This window comes from Dendrobates tinctorius, unplaced genomic scaffold (genome assembly GCF_039654945.1).
Source record: "Dendrobates tinctorius isolate UK_male_01 unplaced genomic scaffold, ASM3965494v1 ptg000250l, whole genome shotgun sequence".
Taxonomy (NCBI): Eukaryota; Metazoa; Chordata; class Amphibia; order Anura; family Dendrobatidae; genus Dendrobates; species Dendrobates tinctorius.
The window spans coordinates 25,735,842-25,759,041 of NW_027361917.1; the positions used below are offsets into that span (position 1 = coordinate 25,735,842).

Genomic DNA, 23,200 nt, shown 5'->3' on the forward strand with positions numbered 1-23,200 from the left:
ATGCAGTATATTCCTCATTTATCCTACTGACAGGTATGTGCTGGAAGAGGGCAGCCCCTATCATCGCTCCTCTAAGTACTCCTACACACATGATTCTTCTAAAGGAAAGAAGGGGAAGAGTTATGGAGAACTCCTTGAAGAACTGGAGCAAGATATTAACTCAAGCCTGAGGTTGCAAGACAGCAGGACAGTGAAGGACAGCATGTCAGATCAGCAGCTGAGCTTCAAGGAGCTGTCAGACCGTTACAGCGGTAATATACTTTAGTACAATAACATCTGTAGGCAGTGTAAGATACAAATAAGCAACATTTTTGCTGTAACCATCTTTCGAAACTCCATTAGTATTCTCTCACAAATACCTGTAAGTCTGGAGTGTGGTCTTCTATGGGGAGCAACACATCTCTGCAGTGCTCCACTAAGCATAGGAGATTGAAGGCCTCTCCTAAGTTGAGAGGTTAGAAAAGTTGGGCATTCTCAGTTATGAAAAAAAGACGCCTCAAAAATTATCTTGCTTATTTGATTTTATAGAAGTGTGGTCAATACAAAGGAATTCTTCCAAGGGTTTTACAAAGGACCAAGGGACGTTCATTACATGTGGAGGAAAGATGATTTTGGCATCTAAATAGGAAAGGGTTCTTTACAATAAGAGCAGTCAGACTGTGGAATGCCCTACCGCAAGAGGTAGTAATGGCAGACACCATTCTCATATAAAAAAAATGTCCGGATGCTTTTTCACAACAATAGACATTGTGGGTTATAAATAATCTAGTGATCGAGAAGGTATAACTCATCAATAAAGATTTAACTTGATGGATTTGTCTGTTACTTTCAACTTTTGTAACTAACGTGCATTGTTATGGTAGTATTCACTGTGCAAAATGTCTGATTTTCTTTTTCTAATGATCACAGGTGTTAGTAAATCTGTTATTAAAACCCTTTCTGCTATGGACTTGGATAAAATTAATTTGGATTTGATAGAAGCTCTGTTGGAATGGATAGTCAGTGGCGACCACTCTTATCCACCAGGTTAGTAAGCTGGCAAAATAAATAGCCAATTATATGTAGTTTTGTTCCTTCCCTAAAGTTGTGTTTTTTTTAAGTCATTTTATAAGGCCGTTAATTTCAGGGTGCCGAACACGAAGTACAAAAGTATTATTTGGTAATGTAAATGTTACAATCATATCGGCAGCCTGCAAACCAAATCCGTTGAGAATTTGTTAGAGTACTCAACCCCTCAAAAGTACACTTCAAGGGTAGGAGGTTGGAAAAAGTAGTTGAGAATTTATAGTTTTGATGTGATGTTACCCTTTAAGGGTAAATTGGAGATGGCTTGAGTGTTGGATGAGAGGCCTCAAAAAAGGATTTTGCAGGAGTCTAGAGTAGTAGTTGGTAGATGATCTAATTAGGACATGCAGTATCATTATTTGTTTTTTGTTTTTTTTTTGTTTTACTTTTTTCAATAATCATAAAATCCACTTACTCCGTCAATGCAGAACCATCATCGTAACCCCCGATATATGCACAAATGATCCTTACCATCCACTTCTGAAGTGTTATTGCATAGCAAAAGAAACAACAATGAGGGATATTTACGAAGTATACCATTCCAGAGTACATCAATTGTAGCACTTCTCATCCCCTATTAAAAGTTCATACTCCATGGAAAATTTGCCGTGGTGTACTGGATGCTAGAAATATGGCAAACTTTCAGAAATCAGCCTTACTTTGTATTAGTGGATCCTAATTACCAACAGAAAGTAGTTTTGTTTTCTTTATCGCCTTATTGGGGGACACAGATTACCATGGGTGTATGCTGCTGCTGCTAGGAGGCTGACACTATGCAAAACAAGAAAATTAGCTCCTCCCCGGCAGTATACACCCACCGACAGGCACTAAGCACCTCAGTTTGTGCTTAGTGTCTGTAGGAGGCGGACCGGGATCTTCCCAGATCCGCATCTAACCATTCTCTTTTAGGTTTTGTGTGTGTATATTAATCTTTTCTCATTTATTTTCCAGATTCTACACCGGGAAACGGGGTAAATGTTCGCCCTGCTTTCCCATATCATGCGGCTGAGCGAGCAATGTGGTGTTACCCACATCGCAACTCTCAGGACCGCAGGAAGGACCCTTGCCCTATCACCCTCGGGTGCTATGGGCTGACTTCAGGTGGCGGATCCTAGCCAATTCCCCTCCTCACCCCTCTCCCGGGACAGGGCTGAGAGGAAGACGGCGGTCACCGGCGGTGACTATCCCTTGCAGGCAGAAAGGTTTGGCGCAGTCTTCTGCACTATTCAGAGAGAGTGCGGGGCAGAGGACATTCATTCCCAGCGGCACCCCCTCATCGCGGGCCCCTGTGGTCATCCTCTTCAGGAAGCATGTGGACGTCAGGTAAGCAGCCTAAAGGGCTACCATCAGTCCCATGCACGCGCCTTACAGCCTGGTAGCAGAGTCTCCTTTGAATCTCCCGCCCATTCTCTGCAGCCGCGTGCTTCTCTGCAGCCACGCCCCTTTCATCTCCCACGCCGGATGCCCTTCCCCTGAAGCAGCAGGCAGAGGGTCCTCTCTCCCTTACTTCCCTAATCCATCGCAGCGTCACGGGCTCCGGGGGCAGAAACCGGCGCGGCGCTGATTTTACTTTCACTTTCGGTTCTGCTCCGGTGCACGCCCACTACAGAGCGCGCGCTTTGTTGGCGCCATTCCTCAGCCCGTCACAGGACTGTGGATCCTCTCATCTCCTCATGACCCGCCCCCCCCCCCAGGTCACAGCCAATCGCGCAGCGCTGCCGCCCATCTCTAAGGTCCTGCGCCCCTCTGATTCCTCGTGTGAGACACGCCGGGGATCTCAGCTTCGGGGGCACTTCTGCTGTACATCAGATAACGGTGCTGGTGACGGTAGGCTCTTATTTTTTTCTGAGCTCCTAATTTTAGCTCCCGCGGCAGTACTCCCTATTTAGATACTGGCCGCAGTAATTCTGCAGTCCTTGCATATGTCCAACCATGCAGGGGCTCCTTACCCTATACCCACCGCTACCCACTACGCCTGCACGCTCTGCAAAAAGAAGTGGGCGTCAGGACAGTTGTCTCCCTTCTGCCCGTCCCGCAGGCCTTCCGCGATGTCTGCCCCACCGGTGCACCCCGAGTCCCGGGATGAGCGCACCCCCCCTCCAGAGTGGGCTGCTGCAATGTCTCTCAGTCCTCGGTCTTGGAACGACTTTCGCAACTATCTTCAGCCACCTGTGCTCCGACCGCCTCTCACGGTGAGTCGTCTGCACCTGACCGCGACCTCCACAGGGACAGGCCGGGTAGGATTGCTAAGAAGCGCGCTATCTCTAGCTCGTCTTCCAGCTCGCAAGGTCCGTCCGCTCCACCCAGGCTGCTTTCCTCGTCCCCCTCGTCAGAAAACGACCTTAGGTCAGTCAATGTCTCTCAATCGGGATCTGACTCAGACGCAGATATCAACATGTCCAAGACTCAGGACATGGTCGATAGTCTCATATCGGCCATTTTCAAAACGCTCGAAATAAAGGAAGAAAAAGCTCCTCTTCAGGACGGCTCCGTCCCCTTTAAATGAGCGAAACCTTCCTCCCGAACCTTTCCTAACCACAAAGAGTTCGAGACCACTTTATCCAAACACTGGGAGCCCTTTGAGAAGCGCTTCTCAGGCCGCAGGTACGTATACGCCCTGTATCTATTCGATGCGGACCTTCTTACAAAATGGACGAAAGCTCCCGAAGTGGACCCATCAGTTTCTCGTCTATCCTCTTTGAAGCATCCAGCGCCTCTTTCTGCCCTATTTTTTGCTTTTGCCTGGGTGCCAAAAGTCATTTCAGCTTGGGCAAAAATTCTTCGCAGGGGCATTCTGTCATCTGCCCCTCAGGCTGGTCTGGCAGACCAAAATAATCAGGCGGGTAAATACCTTTTGGCCACCACCTTAGATGCGGCCGGCTGTGTAGCAAGAGCTAACAGCAACATAGTTGCTATACGCCGTATTCTATGGTTGAAGTCTTGGAGCGCGGTTACCACCTCCAAGAAGACGCTCACTAACCTGGCATTTCTAGACTCTTTGTCGCCAAGCTGGATCAGAATAATCTCCGATGCCACAGGTGGTATAAGTACCTCTCCGTGGCCGTTTAGGTCCTTTCGTCCCTTCCCTTCAGCAGAAGGATCATCCCAGCAGGACCGGCCCCTCTGTCTCCAGAGATCGCAGAAAACCATCGTACAGCTCCTCGCTGGAGATCAAGAGGCCAACCCTCCAGGTCCTCAGGCTCCCATTCCGGTAGATTTTCCTCAAAGTGACAGGTTACCCACACCCGGAAATTCTTCCAGGGTGGGAGGCAGACTTTCCTCTTTCATGGACGCATGGCTGTCTGTTGTCGACGACTCTTGGGTCAGGGAAGTCACCATGTCTGGATACAAATCGAATTTTCTCCCCCCCCCCCCCCCCAATCTGGCGCTTCTTCCTGTCGTGATCACCAAGTCAGCGGTCCCAAATTCCAGGGTTTCTTCAAGCCTTTTCCTCCCTTCTTTCCGCCGGAGTTATCTTACCCGTTCTTTAAAACGAACGGTTTTCAGGGTTCTACTCAAACCTTTTCGTAGTTCCCAAAAAAAAAAAAAAAAAAAAAAGACGGCTCCCTTCGTCCAATCTTGGACCTCCAGTTGCTCAACCGCCACGTAAGGATCCTCCACTTCAAGATGGAGTCCCTGCACTCGGTGATAGCCTCAATGGAACCCGGGGAGTTTCTCTGTTCTGTGGACATACAGGATGCATATCTTCACATTCCTGTGTGTTTGCAACATCAAGAATATCTTCGTTTTGCGATTCAAGAAAATCACTACCAGTTCACGGCTCTTCCCTTCGGGCTAGCCTCTGCTCCCCGCGTTTTCACGAAGGTGATGGCGACAGTCATGGCCATTCTTCACTCCAGGGGATCCTCATCATCCCTTATCTGGACGATCTCCTGATCAAGGGCTCGTCCCGTCAAGACTGTCTTCAGAGCCTTCAGATAACCCTAGATACTCTTTGCCGCCTCGGATGGATAGTCAACAAGGACAAGTCCGTTCTGACCCCCACTCAGCGTCTGACCTTTCTGGGCATGGAATTCGACACAAATCTAGCCCGGGTGTTTCTTACGAAAGAAAAATTTGCGGCTCTCTCCAAGGGAATCCGAACCCTCAGAAGGCCAATGCCCATTTCCCTTCGGTCCTGCATGAAGGTTCTGGGGAAGATGGTAGCTTCAAAGGAAGCAGTGCCTTTTGCACAATTTCACCTTCGCCCCCTTCAGCTGTCCCTTCTCTCAGCCTGGGACAAACCACGTTGTCTCTGGACCGCCCCATTCCCCTTCCTCTCAGAGTAAGGCAATCCTTGACTTGGTGGGCAATGCCAGCGTCAGTTCTACAAGGGAGGTCCTTTCTTCCGCTTCAGTGGCAAGTCATCACCACCGATGCCAGTCTTCTAGGACGGGGAGCAGTGTTCCATCAGAATACGGCCCAAGGACGCTGGAATCCACACGAAGCTCTCCTCCCTATCAATCTTCTGGAGATAAGAGCGATCTATCTGGCCCTGCTCCGCTGGCAGCCTCTCTTCGTAGGCAAACCAGTCTGCATTCAGCCGGACAATGCCACGGCTGTGGCGTACATAAACCACTAGGGGGGCACGCGCGGCAAGCAAATAATGTCGGAGGTGACCAGGATACTGCGCTGGGCAGAATGTTACGTTCCGGCAATCTCCGCCGTTCACATTCCAGGAGTGGAAAATTGGGCAGCCGACTTCCTGAGCCGTCAAGGCCTAGCATCAGGCGAATGGGCTCTTCATCCCTCAGTCTTCGATCAGATATTCCAGCGCTGGGGCTCTCCGGATGTCGATCTCATGGCATCTCGAATGAACCGCAAGGTTCCGTGCTTCGTAGCCAGCTCCAGGGACCCCCTAGCTGTCGCCTGCGACGCCCTAGTAATTCCGTGGTCCCAATTCCAACTTCCTTATCTGTTTCCGCCTCTTCCCTTGATCCCAAGAGTGGTCAAGAAGATAAAATCGGAAGGCGTCCCAGTGATTCTAGTGGCTCCAGACTGGCCAAGACGTCCTTGGTACGCGGAGCTGGTGAACATGCTCGCGGACGTTCCCTGGAGGCTTCCAGACCTTCCCTTGGAAGGCCACCTTTCCAACGAGAATTTTCAGTCTCTGAATTTAACGGCATGACCGTTGAGGCCGCGATCCTGAAAGAATCAGGTCTGTCCAGCCAGGTTATTCAGACTATGATCAGAGCCAGAAAACCAGCCTCTTCCCGCATTTACCACAGGTACTGGAAGGCGTTTTTCCGTTGGTGCGACAATAAGGGAGTCTTTCCAATATCCTTTGCCATTCCATCCATACTTGGTTTTCTCCAGTCTGGGTTGGATGCGGGTCTGTCACTCAGTACCCTCAAGGGCCAGGTCTCCGCTCTATCTATACTCTTCCAAAGAGAGCTCGCTCCCTTACCGCAGGTTAAGACCTTCCTCCAAGGGGTCGCCCATGTGGCCCCACCTCATCATTTGCCGATAGACCCGTGGGATCTCAATCTCGTCCTTAGCGCTCTCCAAAAGGCACTGTTCGAGCCTATCCAGGACATGCCCTTATCTCTCCTCTCCTGGAAGATGACCACCTTGATTGCTATTACATCCTTCAGAAGAGTTTCCGAATTGGCGGCCTTGTCATGTCGTTCCCCTTACCTGATTCGCCATCAGGATAAGGTTGTCCTCAGGCCCGTTCCTTCTTTTCTTCCAAAGGTGGTATCCTCTTTTCACATCAATGAGGATATTGTTCTCCCATCCTTTTGTCCTGCTCCTTCTCACCCTCTTGAGAAGTTACTTCACAAACTGGAGGTAGTTAGAGCCTTGCGGGTCTCTCTCGCCAGGACCTCTTCTCTTCGTCAGTCCGATTCATTGCTGGTCATCCCTGAAGGTCGCCAGAAAGGGCTTCCGGCATCCAAATCCACGATCGCTCGCTGGACTCGTTCTACCATTCTGGAAGCGTACCGACTTCAGGGAAAAATGGCCCCCTCCGGGAGTGAGAGCTCACTCCACCCGAAATGCGGCAGCTTCGTGGGCCATTCGTCACCATGCTTCGGCTTCACAAATTTTCAGGGCTGCGACCTGGTCGTCCTTGCACTCTTTTGCGAGGTTCCACAGGGTTCATACCCAGATCTCGTCTGATGCAGTTGTTGGTAGGAAGGTTCTGCAGGCGGCGGTGGCACACCGTCCGACCTAAGCCCTTCCTGTTCTTTCGTTCCTTGTTGCTGTTCCCTCCCTTGGGACTGCTTTGGAACGTCCCATGGTAATCTGTGTCCCCCAATAAGGCGATAAAGAAAGATGGATTTTTGGTTCTTACCGTAAAATCTCTTTCTTGGAGCCTTCATTGGGGGACACAGCACCCTCCCTGTTTAAGTTGTACCGTGTTGGGTCTTTGGGTCCCTTGTTGGGTTGGTACATATGTTTAGAGTTTTTCGTTGCTTCTCCTACTGCTTTCTCACCAACTGAGGTGCTTAGTGCCTGTCAGTGGGTGTATACTGCCGGGGAGGAGCTAATTTTCTTGTTTTGCATAGTGTCAGCCTCCTAGCAGCAGCAGCATACACCCATGGTAATCTGTGTCCCCCAATGATGGCTCCAAGAAAGAGATTTTACGGTAAGAACCAAAAATCCATCTTTTTGTTGTGTTTTTTTGGAGGTTGGTTAGATGTAACAAAGCCTATTCGGTTATGATAAGTTCTGTACCTTTTTAATATACTTTGTTTCATTTTGAGACAAAAAAATGTATACTTGGTGGCGAAAGGTTGAACTTAATGGACCTGGGTCTTTTTTCAACCTATGTAACTACAGTATGTTCGTATAAAGGGTGTTATGCTCCATTCTATCCATTCTTGTCCTCAGTATTCGTCCAACACTCTTCAGTCAATGCCGAAGGCCATCCTGCTATATAGTCCTTGAATTCCCATCATACAGCCTTATGTAAAAAGATCCTGCTGTTTCAGCTGGGTTCTGTTGTTCCACACAACTATTCACTTGCACCCTCTTTTTATTCTGTGGCTGAGACCTTGGGTTGTCATCGTAGGGTCGTCCCCCATCACGTCTTCCATTTTTGCCTCTATTTCTAACAACAAATTGAGCTTAAATTTCCTCGTTATAAGAAATTTTTTTAATTTTTCTTTTTTTTTTTTTAGATAAGCAAAAATTAGTCCAAAAGTTCAACCAATGAAAATGTTATGTTACTTTTTCTCCACTGTTAACACCATAAGCAAAAATAAAATACCAAAATTATTCTGTTTTGGTCACCTTATCTTTCCCTAAAAAATGACTGCATTGGCGGAAATAAGTTAAAGTTATAGGTCTTAAAATATAGCAATTCAACCTGAATTTAATTTTTTTTTAACTTGCATAAATTTAAATTAATCCAATTTGTCCACAGAAAATTATAAGTGGCACTTCAAACAATTAATGTATAGCAAATTAGAGTAAATAAACTCCAAATACAAAGCGTTCCATTAAAATACAATTTATTTCAATATATTTAAAAAAAAAAAAGACATACACAATAAAATAAAACAAGATGTCTCCAAAATGAGACGTCACCAAAAATTGTTTAAACCACCGTCAAGGCTAACAATTATAACCATTCAATTCAAAATACACAGCATATTTTTATGCCAAATAATTGAAAGAGACTAATACACTTTATATTTAAAGAGGTATATATATCAGGAAATCAATCCATCTAGAAGCAGAGCCCAGCCATTAACTCCATAGTTATATATTTATTGTCAAAAAAATAAGTTATACGTATTAGCAGAGCCCAGCTCCATAATCACATATTTATTCCCAATAAAAAGATTATACATATCAAATAATACAAAATCTATGTTAAGCGTTTTCTAGAGGAAATGAATTTATACCTGATAATATGTAATGGTGGCGTCTCACTACCCCGACGCGCGTTTCGCGGTCTGCTTCTTCCGGGGGCGTGATTTCGTGAGGACAAGGAGGGTATTTAAATATACCGGTATCCAATAAAAATGTCGGACTGATAAATACATACTGACGGCATAGTGACGCATGAACGCTAATGCCGCTCCCCATAGTAACCATCGATTCCCTAGAGACCGCTCAGTGAACCACAGCTATAAGATAAATGTGGTCACGTAATGAGCGCCTTAGTGAATCGGTCTGGGTCCGGGTAACCAGCGCATGCGTACCGCCATTCAGCATGTTAAAGTTAAAAGGGAAATCACCAGCTTCATTCAATCAGCCTCGATCTACACAGTTAGCGCACACATACAGCCGTTCTATATATGCAAATTGCAAAGAGACAAAGTTGTGTGCGGGCAGTACGGACTATTTATAGAAAGTCCAAATTTAATATAAGCATAATATAATGAAAGCGTCAGTAAGTCCGACTAAATCTAAACATATAGCCCAAATAGGAGAGTTAGCTGTGGCCATTCAATATATAGGGCTTTTAAAGATTATAAAAAGCCCCAGTATGCTTGCAGTAAAAAACGGACTGTTTGTATTAAGTCCAAACTAAAACCCTCAATAGATCAGGCTGGATACAAACATATGACAAAAAAGAAACAATTACAAGAAAAGATTAACCTATAGTGATAGAAGAATAAACCCTCTATATTATAAAATAATAAATAAAAACAATAATTAAACCACAATATATAAAGAAGGTTTATATTAATATAGTGCAAAGATAAATAAAGTGCGATGTGACTAAATATAAAAATATTAATCACCATATTAACAGGTGTAGGAATTAAATAAAATTAAGTGAATAAAAAGTGCTTAGAATAAAAAGGTGAAAGAAAACTAAATACAAATATAAATATAATAATACAATATATAAATATAATAATAATCTTTATTTTTATATAGCGCTAACATATTCCGCAGCGCTTTACATTTTGCACACATCATCATCACTGGGGCTCACAATCTAAATTCCCTATTAGTATGTCTTTAGAATGTGGGAGGAAAACGGAGTGCCCGGAGGAAACCCACGCAAACACGGGGAGAACATACAAACTCCTTGCAGATGTTGTCCTTGGTGGGACTTGAACCCAGGACCCCAGCGCTGCAAGGCTGCAGCGCTAACCACTGAGCCACCGTGCCGCCCTGTAAATATAAGTCCCAAAGAGACAAATACCAAAATACAGTTATTTACACAACCCTATTTGTAATAATAAATAATCACATCCATAGCATATAATGTAAATATACAATTACAACGAGATAACTTACATATCATTACAAATGATTACAAAAAATTAATAACAAATATTCTCAAATCTCTGTAATAATTTTTATCATATTTCTTACAAATCCTAATACTTCTGAATAAGATCACAGAACTATATATATGTATCTTCTCTGGAGAATGCCTTCAACTTCCTTATAAACAGTGAAAGCTTGTCCGACACATGGGAAACCGATATAGCCACAAAAAAAGGGGGACATCCAAAAGCATCTAAATAATAAACAAAAAAACAATACTATAAAATACATAAAAACATAAATAACATCAATAAATTAAAATTAAAAATACCACCTAAACCCCTAAAAAATTATAGCCAGAACAGACTTATTTATAAAAATGCAGCGCTTCGTATTTGGAGTTTATTTACTCTAATTTGCTATACATTACTTGTATAAATTTAGTATTATTTGTACTAGCATAAAATTACAAAGTCACATTTTGCTACAGTAAGAATGCCATAAAGATCAAACCCCAAATACCCTACAATGCAACAACAGCAGAGATTTCTCTGTTCAACCCTACACAGAATTTTTTTTTTCTCTTCTTTTTTTTTTTTTGTACAATTTTATGGAAACTTGGAGGCAATTTTCAGGTGTTAACAGACAAATCAAAAACTAACTCTTGGAACAGGAGAAGGTTAAGAAAAAAGACTGTGCAGAGGGAATGAAAGTGTTAAATATATATAATGTCTTATAAAGATGGCGTACAGACCCACTGAATGCCATCACCTTACTTTATAATTCCATCTGTTAGGAAGGTGCCGTCATGGTGTTAATAAAGATCATGGCACACAGACTTACGATACATAAATACATACATAACTTAAGCCACAGATTTGGGAATCCACCTGAAATTTCCAGAACCATTTTTTTCTCCGTTTTAATTGCTTTTTAATGCATCCTCGCTTCTCACCCTTTCTGCGTTTATGTATCCGTGCCCAACTGTCTATCTTATTATTTTTTATTAGGAGCGGTTTTAGTATTTCTTCCCGGTCTTGCAGAAATCAAGATGTTGTATGAACAGTTGCAATCAAACGCCTTGTTTAGTAATAGACGTAATAAGAGGTACATGTCTCCTTGCTTTTTTGAGATCTATAGTCGTAAGAACACATTGGAATAACATGGCGATGAACAATCGTCTGATCTCTCTGACAGGTGTGTCATTTACCCCCTACACTCGTCCTTATCCAGCGAGGAGCAGCAGGCGGTCTTCATTAAACCACAGCAAGGAGTTACAAAGATCATCATCTCCACCAACATTGCTGAAACGTCGATCACCATTGATGATGTTGTCTACGTTATAGACTCGGGGAAGATGAGAGAGAAAAGGTATTGCATGTGATAATGTGAAATAACACGGCCTCGGACTGGTGATGTCATGGGCCAAGTGTCCACCAGTGTCAGATCTGATGATCCTTAATAATAGAAATTCTAACCATCAACAAGGTCATATTTCCAGCAGAGCAGCAGCCATCATACTTCTGCTTGCATTAGGCTGTGTGCCCACGATGCGTTTTTGCTGCGATTTTCAGCACGAAAACGTTTAAAAATCGTGTACAGAATTCCCCCCATGCATTCCTATGGCATTCCGCACATGCTGTGCTAATGCTGCGCTTTTTTCCGCGGAAAAAATCGCAGCATGGTCATTCTTTTGTGCGGAATCGCAAAGAATTGCCGCGATTCCGCACCCATAGGAATGCATGAGAATCGCTTACTTCCTGCATGTGGCTATGCCCACCATGCGGGAAGTTAAGCGTCTCATGTGCGGTTGGTACCCACGGTGTGGAGGAGAGGAGACTGTCCTCCAGGCCCTGGGTACCATACCCCTGTAAAAAAAAGAATAAAAAATCGGGGTATATTTACCTTCCGGTGTCACGTGCTGCATTCCTGGCCTCAGCGTTCCCAGTAATGCCTTGCGGCAAGGTCCTGTGAGGACGTAGTCTCGCGTGACTCTAGCGGTCTCGCGAGATCGCTATAGCAACGCGAGACCAACGTTATCACAGGTCTCGCAAGGCATTACTAGGGACGCTGAGGCCGGGAATGCAGCGCGTGACGCCGGAAGGTAAATATACCCCGATTTTTTTTTATTTATTTTTTTAGCATTTTAACATTCTATCTTTTACTATTGATGCCGCATAGGCAGCCTCAATAGTAAAAAGCTGGTCACACTTGTCCAACACTATGTTTGACGAGTGTGACCAACCTGTCAATCACTTTCCAAGCGATGCTTCAAATCGCTTGGAAAGTGCTTGAATATCGCACGCGAAAATCGTGGCAAAATCGCGATCATAATCACTGTGAAATCGCGCGGAAAAAAACGCGCGATTTCTGGGAAGGAGTCCGGTTTTTAGTGTCCGGAATAAAACGCTACGTGGGCACATAGCCTTAGTCCGCTTTGATGACACCTACGTCTGAAGCCCACAGACATTACTGGTAATAAAAGGCCTACAGATGGCTATGGAGCAATGTTCTCCTCTACAAACTCTTTGATTATACACCAGTTCTTATGGATTATTTGTGAAAGGAAAAAATTGCCTTGATTGAGGATTACGACTAACGTGAAGATGTTCACATTACTGCTTTTTAGGTATGATCCTGGTAAGAGCATGGAGAGTCTGGAAGACACTTGGGTGTCTCGAGCCAACGCCATACAAAGGAAAGGCAGAGCTGGTCGCGTGGCCTCTGGGATCTGCTTTCACCTCTTCACTAGCCACCACTATGAGCATCAGCTTTTAGAGCAGCAGCCACCAGAGATCCACCGAATCCCACTCGAACAGCTTTGTTTGAGGTATTGTTAATGGCCACTGTATCTAATTTGTCATTTATTTATTTTTTTCTCCTTCAGTTACTGTATTTTTCTTACTAAACACTGACCCCATGATTTGATAGTAAAAACTTATATCCTACTATAGAGTATTGTAGGAAAAATGTATAGAGGTGGAGAGGTCAATATAACTAGCTTTAATGCCCTAGGATACAATAGGGAGGTAATAGATCTTATTTACAGAGTTTCTCTGTATTGTATACATGTGTGTGTATATGTATATGTGCACCCTCTGCACATATATACACAAAACTGCTGCATCAGTATGCGCACACTGCCCACTAAAAATAATAATCTTTATATAGCGCCAATATATTCCGTAGCGCTTTACCGTTTAACAGTTTCAAACACAACAGTCAAAAGTAACAACTTTAACAATAATACAATGATTAAAGCAAAATAAGACGGCCCTGCTCGTGAGAGCTTACAATCTACAATGAGGTGGGGTAGGTACAATGTACAGGTGTGTATTTACAGTGATGTATTTACAATGATGGTCCAGACATCTGATACACATCAGAATTGTAATAAAAGGGTTAATTCTGAGCTGCCGGTATGTAGAGCTGGAAAAGAAGGGCTGTATTCAGGAATATGGTTTATTAGTCAGCACATATTGAAGGTCCAGACTTCATCAGGACGAACCACGCTATGGTATCTTACTTTGCGAATCAGTTGTACTGATAAAGATCAGATGTGACTGAAACATTTACTTTTATTTGTGGATTGCCTACACAAACAAACCGCATATCATGGTGGTTGATGCTCATAGCAAATGAGCATTTCTGCTACATACAGGCGATCTGATCATCACCTGTATGTAGCAGAGCCTATTGGACACCTGCAGCTTCTAGTCTCCCATGGAGACTATTGAAGTATGCAAAAAGTTTAAAAGAAAAAAAAGTTTTTATAAATATAAAAGTTCAAATCACCCCCCTTTTTGCCCCATTTAAAATAAAACAACAAAAAAATCAAACATACACATATTTCGTATCACCACTTTCAGAATCGCCCGATCTATCAATAAAAAAAAAAGAACCCGATCATTAAATGGCGTAATGAGAAAAAGTCAGAATGCCAGAATTAATTATTTTTTTGGTTGCAGCAATATTGCATTAAAATGCAATAACGGGCGATCAAAACATATTTGCACCAAAACGGTATAATTAAAAACGTCAGCTCATTACGCAAAAAATAAGCCCTCGCCCAACCCGAGATCACGAAAAATGGAGACGCTACAGGTATCGGAACATGGCGCAATTTTTTTTTTTATTTTTTAACAAACTTTGGAATTTTTTTTTCACCACTTAAATAAAAAAAAATACCTAGACATGTTTGGTGTCTATGAACTCGTAATGACCTGGAGAATCATAGTGGCAGGTCAGTTTTTAGTATTTAGTGAACATGATAAAAGAAAAAAAAAAAAACTGGGATTGCACTTTTTTTTGCAATTTCACCGCACTTGGTATTTTTTTTTCCCATTTTCCAGTACATTATATGTTAAAACCAATGATGTCCTTCAAAAGTACAACTCGTCCCGCAAAACAGCAAGCCCTCACATGGCTACTTTGACCAAAAAATAAAAAAGTTATGGGAAGAAGGGAAGCTAAAAACAAAAATACCTCGTCATTAAGGGGTTAAGCTGTAAAACTGTCTGTATCTTTATTGTAGTTCTTCTGAGGCAGAGGTCCATTTGACCAAGAAACGTGTCAGAAATAAACTACAATCTTAACTTTATTAAATAATCTTTATTTTTATATAGCGCTAACATATTCCGCAGCGCTTTACAGTTTGCACACATTATCATCACTGTCCCCGATGGGGCTCACAATCTAAATTCCCTATCAGTATCAGTCTTTGGAATGTGGGAGGAAACCTGAGTACCCGGAGGAAACCCACACAAACATGGGGAGAACATACAAACTCCTTGCAGATGTTGTCCTTGGTGGGATTCGAACCCAGGACCCCAGCGCTGCAAGGCTGCCGTGCATTCCTTTTATCAATGATGAAAGTGTTGGCACAATTTGCATCATTAATTCAGTGTCTAACTCATTATTATCCTTACTGTTCTTTTTCTACCGGTTATTTAATAACCTGTACAATATAACTCTTTTGGTTCACAAATTAATTTTTGTTACTTTGACAGGATAAAAATTTTAGAGATGTTTTCAGAGTGTCGTCTGGAAACGGTCTTGTCCAGATTAATTGAACCCCCCAGAGTGGAATCTCTGCAGGCCTCCAAGTTACGTCTTCAAGATCTCGGTGCACTTTCTCAGCAAGAAAAGCTGACGCCACTTGGGTACCATCTGGCCTCTTTGCCAGTAGATGTGAGGATTGGTAAACTCATGCTCTTTGGTGCCATCTTTCGCTGTCTGGACCCTGTCCTCACTATTGCTGCTAGCCTGGCTTCTAAGTCGCCTTTTGTGAGTATCATAATGTTTAATCTAAACTTCATTTTGACCACAATGAGATCGAGGAGTTGAAATTGTTTTAGAAATCTGGTGTGTGATCACCCAAAGGTCTGCTTCTAGCATCCATTAGGATAGCGGATTACTGAGATATGGCATGATTGCGAATCCAACCTGTCTTTAAAGGGGTATTCGGCACACGCACAAAAAAAAAGTTGCCATCCCTGTAAGGAGTCTCCAAAGCCCCTTTTTAATTTTTCTTTTTTTTTTTTTTATTTCCCCTTCTAACAAAGCAGCCAGTTTTATGGTTTGTAATTGTTTATATTCGGAACTCTCCACCTGCGCCTCTAGATAACATCATTTTCCAGGAGGCAGTGTCTTTTGGCTTCTCTAACAGAGCTCTATCTGGCTCTGAGCTCCCTCACTCCTATCCTCAGGATCCGCCCTTTTCACCTACAAAGTACAATTCTGAGACTACTATACAGTCTCAAGATGGTTAAATCTCTGTCCACAGTATTTCCCTCCTAACTTTCTTTCTACTACATATACGATCAGTTTACTGTAGGGGAGCAATGAGTCATGTAATTTAGTCCTTTATTCTAATGTAAACTAGCATCCAGCACCATTCCCTCTGGCCAGTCACTACATGATAGAGCTACTACAGTTGTTTGTGGAGCCTGCATTATCTATGTGGCTTGTGTTCTGCCTCTCTCCCTTAACAAACCCCCAGTCACTATTAATAAGCCAGAGCTCACATTCAGTGTTTCTCCTTCGTCTCATTGGGGGACACAGATACTGTGGGTGTATGCTTCTGCCGCTAGGAGGCTGACACTAAGTGAAAAAAAGAGGTTAGCTCCTCCTCCGCAGTATACACCCTCGCCCCTATTGCGGGCGGAAGTCAGTTTTTGTTTAGTGTCCTATGGAGGCACACACAGTCTGGATCTCTCTAGACTATTTTTTTCTAGTTTACTATGAAGATGAGACGGGGGCGACGGATCCTATTGAAAGGGTCCGATCTCCCCAAACCATCAACGGGCGAGCACGCGTTGAGTATCGTCTCCGCGTATCCTTTCCCGCACCGAGGGACATCTCTGGGACTTTTCCCCAGACATCTATTTTTTTCTTTGTTTTTTATTTTATGAAGATAAGACCGGGGCAACGCATCCTATTGAAAGGATCCGATTTCCCCAAACCATCAATGGGCGACCACGTGCGAGTATCCCTCCACGTATCCTCTCCCGCAACGCGGGACATTATGCCAGACTTAGCCCTGTCCACCCCTAGGTATTGAAACCATGGGCTTGCACAGAGGCACAAGACTAGTCTGTGCGGCCCCCACTGCTCCACCAACGTTAGACGGCGGTGCTGCAAGGTGGCGGACGGTCACTCTCCTCACCCCCTGAAGGGGTTAGATGGAGCTAGGGTGCCTGCACCGTCCTATTTTTTATCAAAGACCCCCTCACATACCTGCGCTCAGGCTGAAGAAGATCATCGGTGAGGAGAGGGTCGGGGAGGGCTCCTGCGAAGATTTCGGGCTGGAGCCCACAGCCGCAGCACGCCTCGCGGTGTCCACTAGCCATGCAAGAGAAGGAACACTGCGCCGGTCAGTAGCGCCACTTTTGGTACCGCGCCCCACCTCCCCCCGGTCGGGTAGGGGAAAAATTGAGGGCCGCGTGTCACTTCCGGCAGCCCGCCCCGCACTCGGCGGCGGTAAAAATCGAGGCCCCGGCTTCGGAGCACGGGCTAGGCCGCAAAGTGGGAGTACAGCCCCTAGAGCAATTTTACAGGCTGGTGCGCGCCACAGATGTCGGCGCACGATTTAAAGGAAGCATCCAGGTTGGGGGGGCGCAGGACTGGGGTAAGTGCTGCTCGAGAGGCTACCTCCTCCCCATATCCCCAGCAGCGGACAGATACAGCATGTCCGAACAAAAGCAAAGACGCACACGTTCTTTTACGCGGCATGCATCTCTTGTCGGGCTGCGTTTCCGCGGGTGCAGAGCAGCATTTATGCGAAGCCTGCGAATCCAAACGAAAACAGGAGCCCTCCCCTGCGACCGCGACCAATGTGTCAAATGCCCCGGAGTGGGCCCGATCACTGTCACAGTACATGGCGTCGCTTACGAGAGCAATAGAATCCCTTCAAGCCCCAGATAGGGGCAGGGACAGTGTCTCGCCGTCTTTAGAGGGAACCTCCACCTCACAGGAGCCTCCGGCCTGCAGGGGCCACCCTCACTCCAGGCAGACCCGGGGGAAACGAATCCACACGGTGTCGCCCAGTCCATCCGGTGCCTTCGGCATCCGTAAGGTCTGCTTCTCGCTCCCCGTCACCAGTGGTTGATAGCGAGCAGACCTCAGATTGCGACTCAGACGAGCCCATGGACCTCGACACTCCAGGGTCACGTGAAACAGTGGACAGCCTCATAGAAGCCATCAATCAGACCCTGGGGATTGAGAATGATACCGCAGCGGCTACGGGGCGTAAAGTGGCATGTAAACGGGTGAAGCGGCTGCACACAATTTTTTCCTCTCACCCTGAGTTTGAGGACATAGTGCAGCGGAGCAGAGAACGTCCAAGATTGCATTTTTCTCGGGTTAAAGGGCACTCGAAACGTTATCCGTTTGCTCCGGACCTCTGTAAACAATGGATGGAATCCCCGATAGTGGATCCTCCGGTTTCACGCCTGGCCACTAAGACCCTGTTATCTGTCCATAGGGTTTCCTCGATTAAAGATCCCACGGACTGCCTTATTGAGAGCCTAGGTCGTTCAGTATATGAGGCGTCAGGGTCTGCACTCGCTCCCTCGTTCGCAGCAACTTGGGTAGCCAAGGCTATGATATCATAGTCAGAAACATTAAACAAGGTCGCGCAGGAGCAGGATCTACCTGCAGAGATCTCGGAGGTCACATGTCAGATGACGATAGCCGGAGATTATGTATTGAATGCGTCTTTGGATGCAGCCAATTGTTCAGCACTTGCTGCCGCTAATGCAATCTCTATCTGAAGAGCCCTGTGGTTGAGGACATGGCGGGCCGATTCTACTTCAAAGAAGTCCTTGACTTCCCTGCCTTATCAGTGCGGCCACCAATTTTTGTATCAATTTATCTCCGACTCCACAGGAGGAAAGAGCGGGTTTCTCCCTCAACAGAAGGTTAAATCGTTTTTTCGTCACCCGGTTCAGGCACGTTTTCGGGCCTTTCACAGTGCCACCGGCCATTCTAGGCCGGGCGTGACGGCATTGGTCAGGTGGTGGCCGCTAAGTAGCCTGAGCCTGGTCCGGGACTCGAATAGGAGACCGGTCCGGGGTCATGCGTTAAAGGACTCCGGGTGGGCTATGGGGCACAATTCCGCCACCTCAGGCCGCCCAAATCAGGATAGGGAGCGGCAGGTCATATAGAGCCAACCCATTGGGGAGAATGCGTGCTCAACAGGCCAGATCGAGGGGACCCAGATCCTAAGGATCATCGGCCAAATGACTCGAGGTCTTTACCAGACGACACCAGCAAAGTGGGCGGCCGCCTACTCTGTTTTCACCACGTCTGGGCCAACATCGCTCACGACGCATGGGTAAAAGAATTGGTGTCCTCCGGTTACAAAATAGAATTTGTCAGATACCCTCCAAGATGTTTTTTTCTTTCCCGGCTTCCCAGGGTGGATACCCAGGTAAGGGCTCTATTGGGAGTCATCAAGTCGCTCCTGCACAACGGAGTCATTGTTCCATTGCCGGAACACAGAAGAGCTCAGGGGTTTCATTCCAACCTTTTTGCGGTTCCCAAAAAGGACTGGTCTGTCAGGCCTGTTTTTTGGACCTGAAGCTTCTGAACAAATTTATCAGGATCAGACATTTCCGGATGGAGTCTCCGTTGAGTCATAGCGGTCATGGAGCAGTGAGAATACTTGGCCTCAATTGACAGCCAGGACGCATTTCTGCATATTCCCATTTTTTCCTCCTCATCAGAGGCGGCTACGCTTCGCCATCAGCGTTCAGCATTTGCAGTTCGTAGCGCTACCCCTCGGGCTAGCCACGGCTCCCAGAGTGTTCACAAAGGTTATGGCAATTGTCAGGGCCACACTACATTCTCGAGGCATAGTCATCTTGCCTTATCTGGACGACCTCTTGGTCAAGGGCCCGTCAATACAGGCATGTGAGGAAGGTGTCAACATCACGCTAGATACTCTTGCCGCTTAGATGGTTGGTCAATGCAAAGAAATCATCCCTTGTGCCAGCTCAGAGGATCTCCTTCCTAGGAATGATCTTCAACGCTTGCTGAAAGTTGATAATTCTCCCTCAGGAAAGGGCGCTAGTCTCCGGCAGGGAGTCCGGACTCTACGCCAACCAGTCCCTCATACCATCCGATCCGCGATAAGGATCCTAGGGAAAATGGTGGCAGCAATCGAAGCGATAACTTTCGTCCAGTTCCATCCTTCACCCCCTGCAGCACGGCTCGTGTCAGCCTGGGACAAGAATCCTTTCACGCTCGATCGGCGGTGCAAACTGTCCTCAAGTCAGGCAGTCGTTCGGATGGTGGATAACCAGTTCTTCTCTGGCCTAGGGGAAACCTTTCCCCCCATGTCATGGGCTGATAATGACAATCAACGTCAGTCTCCTCGGTTGGGGAGTGGTGTTTCGCCACCACACAACCCAGGAACGGTGGTTGCCACAGGAGGCACGCCTCCCAATCAACTTATTGGGGATACGAGCAATTCGGCTGGCTCTGCAGAAGTTTCCTCACTTTCTAGCAGGCCGCCCCGTCCGGATTCCATCGGACATCGCCACGGCGGTGGTTTACATAATTTGTCAGGGGGGCACCCGCAGCAGAACAAACATGCGCGAGGTGGAGCACATTCTTCAGTGGGCCGAAGCAAACTACTCGGTGATTTCGGCTGTCCACATCCCTGGCGTGGAAAATTGGGCGGCAGACTTCCTCAGCCGGCAGGGTCTTGCATCCGGAGAGTGGTCTCTACATCCCGAAGTTCTTAAACAGATTTGTCAACTGTGGGGAGCTCCGGATGTGGACCTGATGGTTTCCAGAGTGAATGCCAAGGTGCCCACATATGTCGCTCGGGCCAGGGACCCGCAAGCATTTGCGGTGGACGTGTTGGTTCTACCATGGAACCAGTATCGCCTCCCATATCTATTTTCCCCACTGCCACTACTCTCGAGTCAGCAAAGGGATTAAGACGGAAGGGGGGCCGACGATTCTACTGGCCCCGTCGAGCGTGGTACGCAGATCTAAGGCAGCTGCTCGCCGATGTTCCTGGGCGCCTGCTAGAGCACCCAGATCTACCATCTCAAGGGCTAATTTGCCACCCGAACTCAGGGACCTTGTGTTTAACGGCAGGGCCGTTGAATCTTGGATTCTAACCCAGGCAGGGTTCGGGAGCAAGGTGGTCGCTACAACGATTAGCGCCCAGAGGCCTGCTTCAGCATGAATTTACCACCACACCTGGAAGGTGTTCTTTGCTTGATGTCGAGGCTGCGGTGTTTCTCCGCTAAGATTCTCGATCTCCAACATCTTGGTTTTTCTCCAGTCGGGCTCAGAGAGCCCGGATAGCTCAGTCGGTAGAGCATTAGACTCGGACTTTGCCCCAGGTTTCCGCAGGAGACAAATGTCGGCCTTATCCGTCCTGTTCCAGTGCAGGGTTGCTACCAATTTGCAGGTGAAAACTTTTCATCCGGGGAGTGTCCCACTTGATACCTCCCTATATGGCGCCGATGGACGCCTGGGTTCCTAACATGGTCCTAAGTGTTCTGCAGGAAGCTCCATTGGAACCGCTTCAGGATATCGCTTTGAGGTACCTTTCCTGGAAAGTTGTTCCCCTAGTGGCCATCACTTCCATCAGGCGGGTTTCAGAACTGGCAGCTCTATCCTGCCGAGCGCCGTTCCTCACTTTCCATAGGTATAAGGTGGTCCTCAGACCAGCCCCTCTTTTTCTGCCGAAGGTCTTATCCTCTTTGTCACATCAATGAAGATGTTGCTTTGCCTTCATTTTGTCCAGCACCGGTGCACCGTGTGGAAGAAGGCTCTTCACACGTTTGACCTGGTAAGAGCCCTCCGGAGGTACGTGTCACGGATGGCACCCTTTCCTCAGCTGGACACGCTGTTCGTGCTCCCTGAAGAACGCAGGAAGGGACTCGCTGCCGCAAAGTCGACCATAGCCAGATGGATTCGTTTGACTATTCAGGAGTCCTACTGCATTAGAGGCACGCCGATTCCAGCAGGGATCAGAGCGCACTCTACCCGGTCGGTGGGCGCCTCTTGGGCACTTTGGCACCAGGCTTCGACAGAACAGGTTTGCAAGGCAGCAACCTGGTCCAGCCTGCACACATTTGCCAAACATAATATCCATACTCAGGCCTCGGCGGATGCAAGCCTGGGTAGAAGGAGTCTCCAAGCAGCGGTGGCGCACCTTTAAACAGGAGGTGCATGTAGCTTGGATCGGTGAGTCAATCTCCCACCCAGGGACTGCTTTAGGACGTCCCACAGTATCTGTGTCCCCCAATGAGACGAAGGAGAAACATGGATTTTTGTGAGTACTCACCGTAAAATCCTTTTCTCCGAGACTCTCATTGGGGGACACAGCACCCACCCTATTAGCCAGTTGGCTCTTGTTTAAATTAATGTGTTTACTTATTTGATATAAGGGTGGTGTTTTCCTTTGGACATGTTGTACCTGTATTAAGGCTGATTTTTTTTGTCCTCCTACTGCTTTGGTACCAAACTGATTTCCGCCCGCAATAGGGGCGAGGGTGTATACTGCGGAGGAGGAACTAACCTCTTTTTTTCACTTAGTGTCAGCCTCCTAGCGGCAGAAGCATACACCCACAGTATCTGTGTCCCCCAATGAGCGTCTCGGAGAAAAGGATTTTACGGTGAGTACTCACAAAAATCCATGTTTCTACATAACCTCAATATTCGGGGCACACTGTTCTGACAGCTGCTGGCTGAGCCCTGCCTCCTGCATACAGGGCTGTGCTGACTGATGGGCTGTGATCTAGAAGCACAGACAGCAAATCTCTATTCTGTGCTTTGATCGGACTGTAGCTGGAAGTAATGAGCCGGAGGTCACATGACCACATCTCAGGAACGGAGCTGAATTTTAACTGCAAATAAACTTTTGAAGTTTCTTCATTTCACGTAAGCTTTACAATGTTTTATTAATTTGTGTATTTGGAAACCCCTTTAAGTTCATGCCGTCCTTACTAAGGCCAGTATAAGTTAAAGGGGTTATCCAAGCCTATGTAATTTTTTTTTTACTATGAGCCTAAGAACTTACAGACAGGTAGTTGCTAACTACTTGCCTGTTGTGCCCAGTGCTGATCTCTGAGCAGTCACAGTCCCGCTCCTGCCAATGAATCAGCAGCTTCCCCTGACATCATCTTGACGGCGCATCGTCTTCTCTTCCACTATGTACTGTTGACGTCATGCTGATTGACATCTAACTCCCCACTGCCTAACTGTGGGGAGCTGGCTTTAAATCAGCATGACGTTTGCAGTCACGCCCAGATGACAGAGCAGCCCGGAAGAGGAACAGCTACTCTGTTGATGTGGAGCAGCTGAATCGCCGACAGAAGCGAGCAGTGACTTCTCTGAGCCAGAGCTGTATAGAACAGGCAGGTCGTTTCCTCTGTTAGCAACTACCTGCATGTTCGTTTTAGGACAATAGTTAAAATAAATAGTGATGGGT

General features: G+C 46.3%; 1 protein-coding gene across 2 annotated transcripts in view; it reads left to right on the forward strand.

The window, feature by feature from the left end:
• DHX57 (DExH-box helicase 57) overlaps positions 1-23,200 on the forward strand; it is a 91,301-nt gene that overhangs the window by 43,850 nt on the left and 24,251 nt on the right. For both annotated transcript variants that reach the window (XM_073557553.1, XM_073557554.1), the window contains exons 12-17: positions 34-251; positions 910-1,026; positions 11,253-11,349; positions 11,440-11,613; positions 12,872-13,072; positions 15,252-15,528. In XM_073557553.1, the coding sequence (XP_073413654.1) occupies positions 34-251; positions 910-1,026; positions 11,253-11,349; positions 11,440-11,613; positions 12,872-13,072; positions 15,252-15,528 (1,084 nt within the window). The remainder of the gene's footprint in view (positions 1-33; positions 252-909; positions 1,027-11,252; positions 11,350-11,439; positions 11,614-12,871; positions 13,073-15,251; positions 15,529-23,200) is intronic.